Source organism: Corylus avellana, chromosome ca2, assembly GCF_901000735.1.
Source record: "Corylus avellana chromosome ca2, CavTom2PMs-1.0".
In the NCBI taxonomy this organism is placed as follows: domain Eukaryota; kingdom Viridiplantae; phylum Streptophyta; class Magnoliopsida; order Fagales; family Betulaceae; genus Corylus; species Corylus avellana.
The window spans coordinates 13,304,616-13,314,531 of NC_081542.1; the positions used below are offsets into that span (position 1 = coordinate 13,304,616).

At 37.1% G+C, this 9,916-nt stretch overlaps 2 protein-coding genes across 3 annotated transcripts; both read left to right on the forward strand.

Annotated features, from left to right (window-relative positions):
- Positions 1-464: 464 nt before the first annotated feature.
- On the forward strand, positions 465-3,215 carry LOC132172188 (piezo-type mechanosensitive ion channel homolog). The gene is made up of 4 exons (XM_059583638.1): positions 465-1,368; positions 2,062-2,206; positions 2,326-2,470; positions 2,751-3,215. The coding sequence occupies exons 1-4, from the start codon at positions 778-780 to the stop codon at positions 2,884-2,886; spliced, it is 1,017 nt and encodes a 338-aa protein (XP_059439621.1). The 5' UTR covers positions 465-777; the 3' UTR covers positions 2,887-3,215.
- A 3,245-nt stretch (positions 3,216-6,460) lies between these two features.
- On the forward strand, positions 6,461-8,186 carry LOC132172190 (uncharacterized). 2 transcript variants are annotated; one of them, XM_059583640.1, is made up of 3 exons: positions 6,461-7,394; positions 7,437-7,753; positions 7,850-8,186. In XM_059583640.1, the coding sequence occupies exons 1-2, from the start codon at positions 6,563-6,565 to the stop codon at positions 7,496-7,498; spliced, it is 894 nt and encodes a 297-aa protein (XP_059439623.1). In that variant the 5' UTR covers positions 6,461-6,562; the 3' UTR covers positions 7,499-7,753; positions 7,850-8,186. The 2 variants fall into 2 exon arrangements, with proteins under 2 accessions (XP_059439623.1, XP_059439622.1); XM_059583639.1 differs by having other exon boundaries at positions 6,461-7,753.
- The last annotated feature ends 1,730 nt before the right edge of the window (positions 8,187-9,916 follow it).

Consider the following 9,916-nt stretch of genomic DNA (forward strand, 5'->3'; position numbering starts at 1 on the left):
ATCTTGATTGGGCTGAATAACATTTCAGAATCTGCGACAAATTGCTTCTGAATCTATATTGCTGGATATATTAGATGGGTAGAACCTATTATGAACACCAACTTTGTTTAAGATGTTTTAAATGACTAAGAACAAGTAAAATGCAGAAGATAATTATCTTTTTTTTTTTAGTATATATGTAATAATTATGTCAATCCCCACTCACTTCAATTTCAGAATACTCTTAAAGAGCTTTTGTTATATTGCTTTTTTATTTCTACAATTACATTCGGTATCCAAACTTATAAAACAATCAAGACTAACACAAAGAGGATCTTGCTTGAATGGATGCATGTCTGCCATGTGCAAAGAGGAAAGGAGAGAGGGGGGAGTCTTGTGGAAAAAATTTAGACTTTACAAAGAGGAGGAGAATTCATAAGTAAATAAAAGAAAAAGGGAAAATAATCTGATGAAAAAAAAAACAGACGAGAGAGGGAAAAAGCCTAGAGAATGTGGTTTAAACACCAGAGAAGACCCTGAGAGTGTATGAACCCTTGAAATTCCTTTGTATCTACAGATTCTTCCATGGATAGAAACTATCTTCTCAATTTTCCTGTCTATGGACAGCAGTGCAGATCCTTAGAGATATAACTTATTCAAGATCAGAGTACATCTATCTGCTGGCTTCCTTTAACTCTTCATTTAGATGAAGTTAAGCAGAAGCAATCATCTTAAAGGCCCTGGTAAATTACAAGGGAGTTTCTCCCTCAAAAGAGTCGTTGCATTGTCTAGAATATAATGTCAATAAGGGGTAAGCATGATCCTCTCTTCATCACCATCTATTCTAATTGTGCATGTACTTTTCGTTTCTCCTTACAGATGTATAGCAGTGGTAACCCGACAAACATTGCCAACCCTGTTAAAGATGCCAATGTTCAGGTTGATATTAAAACAGCGAGTGGAAGGTTGACCTTGTACCAAACTACTCTTTGTGAAAGACTCCAATGGGATAAGCTCAATGCTGATATTAATCTTGATCCCAGAGGTGTTTTGGACACATATAATGAGAATGATATCCAGTTGATATGCTGCCAAGCTGATGCCAGTATATTGTGGCTTGTCCCCAATGTGGTTCAGACGAGATTCATTCAGTCCCTTGACTGGGAGATGGACATGGATATTATTTTTACTTGGGTACTTACCAGGGACAGGCCAAAGGGCAAGGAAGTTGTGAAATATGAAAGAACTATTGATCCTCCATATCTTCCAAAAAAATCAGACGTTCAAAAAGTTCTCAATGGCTCTATGAACAGCTTTAGGATATATAATTTATATCCAAGATACTTCCGTGTTACTGGTTCTGGTGATATCAGACCTTTGGAACAAGAGGTATGCCACACCTTTTTATTTTTAATTTTAGGAAAAACTTCAGAAAACCCCTCTAAACTTCCACGCGTTTTGAAATTACTCCTCTAAAGTTCGACTTAAGACCTTTAACGTTGATACCATGTTAAATCACCACTTATCCCAAAAGCTTAAACTGATAAAAAATAATAAATTTATTCATTTAATTAATTTTCTAACACTATTTTGCATATGTAATAACTGTTAATCTATAACTATAGTGGTAAAATCTTTTGAATGATATCAGAGCTTATCTTTCATTTAATTATTTTTTCTTTTTTTAAACAATACTCCACTCTCTCTTCTCCATAATCAAATGTCCCTTACTTTGTTTTGGGCCTTCCCATACTTCTTAGCCATTTTTGCTTCTCCTCCTCCCTTGTTTCGTAAAATTTCAAATATCCATCATGGTAGTAAAAAATGAACGAAGAACAAGGCCTTCTCAGCCATGGCTTTTATTAGGATTTTAAGATGAAATATGAGCCTTTGGTTAGACTTCCAAATTTAATTATATTATTGTCCAACTTTTTAGGAATTTCCTTTAAAGTTTCTGTTCAGCGCAGGGGCTGTTGGGTCAGGGCCTCAGTTACTCTGTCCTTTAAATGATCACATATACTGTTTATTCAGACCTTGGAAACAGATATTTTGCAAGATAACTAAAACGCAAACAATTTACAGGAAATTTCTGTTAGTGCGGATCTTGTTATAAATCGTGTGGATAATGAATGGTGGTCCTTCCATGATGTGAATTCTTCGAATGTTACCGGATGTGGACGTTTGACAGGACCCATGGCCATCATAATATCTGAGGAAACACCGCCGCGTAAGTTTTTTAAGGATTTTTATATCAGTTCAAATATTGGTTTTATTGTATTTTTTTGTCCTTTTTTTTTTTTTTTTTTCTTTTATTGATGTATTGTTAATACTGCCATACTATTTCAGAAGGTATTATTGGTGACACTCTCAGCAAGTTCAGCATATGGGGGCTGTACATAACCTTTGTTCTTGCAGTTGGCCGTTTTATCAGACTTCAATGCTCTGACTTAAGAATGAGAATCCCCTATGAGAACCTTCCTTCCTGCGACAGGTAAAACATTCTTATGTACCATTCTCCAATTAATGATGCCTCACTTTCATTATAATCTGTGCTCGCTTTTCTCTGCCACAATGGTCAATTTCATCGTTGGCAGATGAAAAAATGATGATTTGCTTACTTGATGTTCTTATGCTCTCTTTGAAGTTGGGATTTGTCAGTTTTCCCCCCTCTCGTTAATCCCTTATCCATAAAAAGATGGCTAGGGCAGAGGTGGGAGAAGTATCTTGTGACTGCTTTGTAGTAAGCCCATTTTCAATTTCTTCTGATGTAGGTTGATAGCCCTATGTGAGGATATATATGCTGCAAGAGCAGAGGGTGAGCTTGGAGTAGAAGAGGTACTTTACTGGACGCTGGTGAAGATTTATAGGTCACCACACATGCTGCTTGAGTACACCAAAACTGAGTAGAAGAATCCAATGCAAATGCTGCCTTCACTTCCCAACAACTTCTCACACCTAGGTATAGCAGAAGAAGGTACTAACTAGCATTCATTTATATTGGTAGGATACAACCAATCACAATTCTTCTCTTGCGCTCCTGAGAAGCTCTCTGGCCATACTAAATCTCCTTTAATTTTGGTTACTGAATTCTAGATGTTTATCATACCGGCATTCCGGCATCTTGTGCTCTAAATTTCCCTATGTATTTGTGCTACATATGTGCATCTGGAATTCTATTCAACAAAATCAGATAGAACCATACTAATTAGGAAAAAAAATTACTTCAAGTTTCTCTCTCTCTCTCTCTCTCTCTGTACACGCGCTCGCACTTGTGTGCGCGCGCGCGCATGCATGCCCATGTGTTGCAGGCCATGTGTGTGTATTGTGAATGCTATAAAATCTCCATCTAACTAATTTCGGCCAATCAAGTCTCTCCTTTAATTTACCCTCATCAAATTGGGCGACCAATTTTTCATGGAGCTTTCTCGGCACTATGTTAAAATTGGCGGATGGGTTATCATATCAAGTCTCTAAGATGGTGGTGGTTGAACGTTCTCAATGTTCTCACACCCATGGACAACACAAGGGTTTTTGGAGAATAAATCTTAGAATTTGAAATGAACCTATTATTGATTTCTGTCTAAAAGAAGTACAATTTACAGCTTGCCTGTAACAATAAACTCTCACTGCAGCCATTTAAGCATTACATTCATTGAGGCCGAAGAGTGGATACTCTGATTATAGCTCACAACACTCTCGTTACCCCTGTCGATGTAGTGCGATGGATTGCCTACAAAATAAGAGAGCGTTAAAGAGTCCACCGGTCTGGGGAAACTCTAATGCTTAAGTTAGCATTCATATGTAGAGTCATATATCGCAATTAGCTAAGGGTTTTTTAGAGGAGTTTTTTTGTCCTCTTTTACCTGATGCGTTGTGTCATTTTTATATTAGTTTTGGTAGTTGATACCTTGTAGAACTCTATATCGTGGGGGAGATCAATATTAATTGAATACCGGAGTTCATGATCTCTTGGGATTTGCATCCCTCATTTAAGGAGATTATGCAGTTATTATCAGTATAGTCTTTGTATTTAAATGTGATTCTCCATGTACATTGTATTGGGTATAGTTTTCCATGAGGAGAGGATTTAAATTCAACTTCCTCTATCAGCTGGATTATCTTCCATATAGATGTGGCTGAGTGGGACGCACGAGGGGATTTTATCCCCCAACAACCCCCATCTTTGTTTCTGCCTCTTCAGAGTCTCCAGAGGTTCCTCTCCGGCTGTGGTTAAAGATAAAGTTTGACTAATGTAATCAAATCAACAACTAACACGTACTGCTAAAAGCCTAAAACTTGTCATGAATTTTTCTGAAATCATAGCTATAGCATACCTTCAAAGATAGTGGGATTAAAACAGTTCAGATTTGCTATTATTTTGACAAAGAGAAAACCGACTGTAAAACATTACTTTTACAGCAACCAATAAAACACTGACACGTTAGTTAATAGAAAAAAGTTGAAAACACTTGATCTTTAAGCCCAAACCAAGATATCAAAAAAAAAAAAAAAAAAAATCGCTTTTCTCCTATTCATTCCTAACCACAACGTATCTACGTAACGAGATCAATGACGATACCCATTCTTCGGTCACTACGCTACGCCCATTTGCCGTCGTGTTATTCGATTGAAATTACAGTTCAATTCTTCTACCAAACTGATATATAACTGAACAAATGGTTCAAATTCGGCAAAATCATAAACCATTCTTGCAGGGAGTTGTACAGAATCGAAACCCATTCTTGCAAATGACAATTCTTCTACGAAATGACAATTCTTCTACCAAACGATCATAGCATCACGGTGAAAACCCAGTTGGAGTGGGATGATAAAAGTGATGGATGGGTTATTTTCGGGTGTTTTCATTTCTATTCTGTATATTGTGTTTGCTGATGTGTTACATTTCTATTGGATGCTGCAAAAGTAGTGTTTTACACCTTGACTTGATAGTAGGGGCTCTCTTTGACAAATAATGATGTTCTTTGATGTGCATAAAGAAGCCAGAGGTATGGCATTTGGAAATTAACGATTTAAATAAATGTAAAAGTTTGTATTACCGAGTCAAACGGATTTGACATATTGAAAACTAAAATTAATTAACTCGATAAGTTACACACAAACTTTTGCATTTGTTTAAATCGTTAGATGAAATTAAGAGCTCAAATTATAAAATATAAGAGAAACTTCACTTTAGAGCCATGAATTACCGCTTTTTTTTATAAAACTCCCATGAACTTAAAAAACTCTCAATTTGAACTCCTAAACTTTTAATTGCAATCAATTTGAACCATTCCGTCATATTTTAAACTTTAAAAGTGATAAAATGATCTTTATATCCTTGATTTTTTTTAAAAAAAAATTCCAAATTTATCCTTAATTTAAAATTAATTATTATTATTTTTTTATTTTTTTTAAAAAAAAAACTTAATTAATTTAAAAACAAAAATTGAGGGTCACCAGGTGACCCAGGTGGGTCTCAACCAGAGACCCACCGTGGGTCAGCAGACCCACGTTGGGTCACGGCCAGACCCACGTGAGTCTTCTAACCCACGTCGAGTCGCTGCCGTGACCCGCATGGGTCAGGTCGTGACCCATGTTGGGTCTGGCTGCAACCCACGGTGGGTCTGTTGACCCACAGCAAGTTTGACCATGACCCAGCGTTTTGGTCTTTATTGAATTTAAAAAGATGAGAGTTTGGATACACTTGGGTGGGTTTTTAAAACGGGAATATCTTCTGTTCGGTCAGGGCGTAAATGACCCAATTTACGCCCACCAACCAGAAGGTGACAAGTCAGCTTATTTCAACTTACAAAATGTACTTATCCACACCAGAATATAACACCCCACCTGCTCTTAAAATGAAACCCAAAAGTTCTCTTACAAAAAACCCTGCCCACCGGCTCTCTTACAAAAAAAATTTTACATCATCAACTACAGACCAATCGAAGGATGGTTTTACAGCCCTATAAAACAAATTTTCTACATTTCACTAACATTAAAACACAGTTACAGCCCCAACTCAAAACACATGTAGTAATCACAAAATTTCTCAGAACTCACCGGTGGAGGAATGGTTTTTTCTAATTCCCTCGGCCGGAGCAACGGTGGTGAATCGTCGGAGTAGCCTGGCGACGTGGGCTTGGTGGAGCTGGGTAGTGTGGGCTTCGCGGGAGGTGGCAGCGTCTTTGCCAGGGAGGGGGCGGCGTGGTCTGGGCAGTGGAGTTTGAGAAATTTTTCTGGTTCAGACTATTTGGTAAGCTTTTGTTAGGGAAATTATCGGGTGAAGTTTGCTGTTTGAGTTATTATCCTGTGAAACCAAGCTTATTTTGTATGTTGAAATAATATGAGGTGGCAGCATTTGAGCGGTTGGCAAAAAATATGATGTTTTCTGCCTTTACCGTATAGCAGCAGCACTCTTTTAAAACAATGGAATCTTTATTGAATTTAAAAAGAGTCTAAGAGTTTGGATGAAAGACCGTTAACTTTTGTTCTACCTTATATAAGAAGGAAGAAGCTGTTCAGTTAGCTAGTTTCCTTGTGCTTCTTCTTCTTCTCAAGCCTGTCTCGTTGTTCCAGTATATCCATGGAACCGCCTACGAAGAAGCAGAATTCAGGTGATGATGATAGATTCAGCGACCTTCCAGGTGAAGTTGTTCATCACATTCTTGATTTCCTCGGGACGAGGGACTTTGAGAGATTAAGTTTCGTATCAAAAAGATGCCGAGAGTTGTGCATTTCAAACCCTAATTTGTGTTTGAGTAACATGGACGACAAATCAGGTGGATCTAGCTTCAACAGATTTGTGGATAGATTCATGGCTCGCCGCTGCGCGGATAGGGTGAAGACGGGGAGCTTTCTGCTCCGTTGGTCTTTCGATGATGAAGACGACGAAGAACGCCGGGTGGAGAGGTGGTTGAAGAAAGCAGCAATAAAATTGGGTGGTGTTGCAGAAATTAGCCTTAAATTCATTCGCCCCCAACCCCAACCCCGCCGTCCTAAGCCAAAACCCTTTGCCCACTTTGTGTTCTGCTTTGTAATTCCTAAGGTTCCTCGAGGTCGATGCCGGGAATGGCTTTCTCAGATTACCCCAGCTCGTTCTGATTTTGCTACAGAGCTCGAGAGCTTACAATTACGCCACGTTCGAATCGAAAACGACTGCAATTTGGGAGAATTGCTTTCATCTTTCAAGTCCCTCAAGGTATTGAAGCTTGACAGAATTAGCAGGATAAAGGGTATGACTATCACCAGCTCGTCTATTGAGATTTTATCAATTGTAAGCGTTGATAATCACCTCTGCGATGTTGAGATTCAGCAGCTACACAAACTCTATGACCTTAATCTATTCTGGAATCCCAAATCCTCTAGAAGTTTGTCACTGAAAATCTCTGCTCCCAATCTCCAAACATTTAAGTGGAGTGGAATTACTGTCGATGACTACTGTATGAGGGATTCGCCAGATCTTTTGCGAGCTCTAATTGGTCTTCATTTACCTGGGGAATCAAGCTTCTACCGAGAATAACTTGGTTAAGATTCTTCACAGCGTACAGAAGGCTAGACATCTAAAACTAATTTAGGTCTAAGAATAATTTATTTTTTGCTTTGCATTGATTTTACATTTGATTTGCCTTGTAACGTTGTAGGCTTTACTTAAGCATGGTTGTTTGCCAATTTAACTGTGATAAGAACTAGAAGTGGTGACCAATTCGAACCATTGTCCTCCCTTCTCAGAGGAACAACTAATCTAAAGCGTCTCAATCTATACGTTCATGTTAGTGTAAGTAAAAGACCACCCAATATATATATATGGAAATATATATTCCATCTTTTAACTCCGTCAATTTCATCTTCTCTCTTATTCTTCTTTTATCAGGTGATAAACTCAATGCCTTCGTCTTCAAGAGATCTTCCATTTAAGATGGAATATTGGCAATCTCAAATCTTCATCTTTACTCGTCAACTGAAAACAGTAATTGTGCGGCTCTTCGGTAGAGAGAATGAAATAGAACTAATCAAATATTTGCTCACCAATGCACAAGAATTGGAATTGATGCTCATTTTGTATACATCACCAGTGTCATCAGGTGTGATTACTAAGTTAAGAGAGTACAAGAAGCCTTCAACAAAATTGATTTTACGTGATGTTTAAGATATGAGAGATGGTTGATTGTGCTGATTGCCAATTGGTGTGGTAAATGTTTTTTCTTTACTTTTTGGCATTGATTATGTAATCAGGATCAGTAAATTTTATTTTATCAAGTTTGAGAAGAAATGGATTCCAAACTACGTAATGAAAAATTTAAATCTTGAGTTGACTTAAGAGGGACCACAACAACAGAAAAAGAGAAGAAATGAGAATGCTTTCACTAATCATAGTTGAGGCGGTCCAAAAGAAAATTGCCCGCATTCATTATCATAACCAATCTTACCCCATGTCATGACCAGAGCTTTTATGTTGCAAAGAGTTATTAGCGAACAAGCTTGGGTTCGATTTAGATAAACTTGATTTGGTCTCGGTTCATTTAGTAAATGAGCCGATCGTGAACACAAAAATGTGATCGATTATTAATCGAGACATACTCGTATAAATTCAGCTTGACTTGGTTAATGTTCGTGTACATAGATCATATAAACTTGACTCGACTTGTTAACTTGTTAACATTATAAACTCTTTAAAATGTTCTTTCTTGACAAAACTATATAATAAAAAGGGTGTTCAAGATAGTAATAGGACTTTGTGCCCTTTTTTTCATTTTTTATGATATATATATATATTGGTATAATATTTGATACCATCAGCCTGATTTGTGCTGGAATAAGGAGGCCAAAAAGGCTAACCTAGCACAACATGAATACACATCTTGCTAAACATATATGCTGTGGACTGCCTTGTTATCGTCAATGACTTTGTTTGCCACATATGGCATTGGCTTGCATTCACTAATATTTTCTTTTTTTGTTTTCTTGGCATTTAAAACAAACAAAAATTAGCCATAAACTGGTTTGTAGACATTTGGCATTTAAAACGGACAAAAATTAGCTACAAACCGGTTTGTAGTCATTACTACTAGCCGATTTAGTAAGATGACAAGTGTCTTAATTTTTCAAGCTTTGATTTTTATTAATGGATCATAATTTTTTCTTCTACAACGGTATGGTTTGAGAGAGAGATTAGATTAGAAGAAGAGATGTTAGCTTGAGAGAGAGATTAGGTTAATTAGAAACGTTTAAAAACAAATTGAAGGTTAACACCGTTAAACTCACTTAAAAGTCGCATGGTTTAGGATACTTGTCTTCTTATTAAACCAGTTTGTAGCTAATTTTTGTCCCCTCCCATCCAACTTCAGTCAAAAAAATTGACGGAATGTGACAATTTACTTGATTGAATTTTCTGATCACCTAATTACAGGAATTGCATCATAATCATCTTTCAGAAACAGAGGATCCCCAATTGCATAACTTTTATCTTTTGTTAAATGAAAACACAATGCTACTATGGCTTTGTTTTTGCATCAGGTTATGCATTAGTGCTAAAAATTGCTCCAGGATTACCTTTTCTTCCCCCATGTATGAGATCAGCAGGGAACATATATAAGATGAAGAGGAATAAGCTTTTTGCTTTGAAAGGTTAACAATCTTAAAGATAACATTTTCTGCCTAAAGGTGATATCTTTTGAATCCAGTCCAGAGCTCACCGAGCAAAATGATAGAGAGAGCCCGAGAATCCATCTTTGTTGTACATGCCTGAGAATTTCTCAGCTAAATATATAAGGAGCATATGGTATTTACTGCTGCCTACCACCAATATAAGCTACTATACTTCATAAAAATGAAAAAACACAAAAGCACAAAAACAAATAAGCTAAGCAGAAGAATGGATAAGAATGAGAATCCCCTATGAGAACCTTCCTTCCTGCGATAGGTAAAACATTTTTATGTA

What these genes read in the sequence shown, in the direction of transcription:
- LOC132172188 (XM_059583638.1), top strand. Translation starts at nt 778, where the DNA reads ATGTCAATAAGGGGTAAGCATGATCCTCTCTTCATCACCATCTATTCT. An exon ending in TCAGACCTTTGGAACAAGAG is followed by an intron (nt 1,369 to 2,061) that starts GTATGCCACACC and finishes AACAATTTACAG; the next exon opens with GAAATTTCTGTTAGTGCGGA. An exon ending in ATCTGAGGAAACACCGCCGC is followed by an intron (nt 2,207 to 2,325) that starts GTAAGTTTTTTA and finishes ATACTATTTCAG; the next exon opens with AAGGTATTATTGGTGACACT.
- LOC132172190 (XM_059583639.1), top strand. Translation starts at nt 6,563, where the DNA reads ATGGAACCGCCTACGAAGAAGCAGAATTCAGGTGATGATGATAGATTC.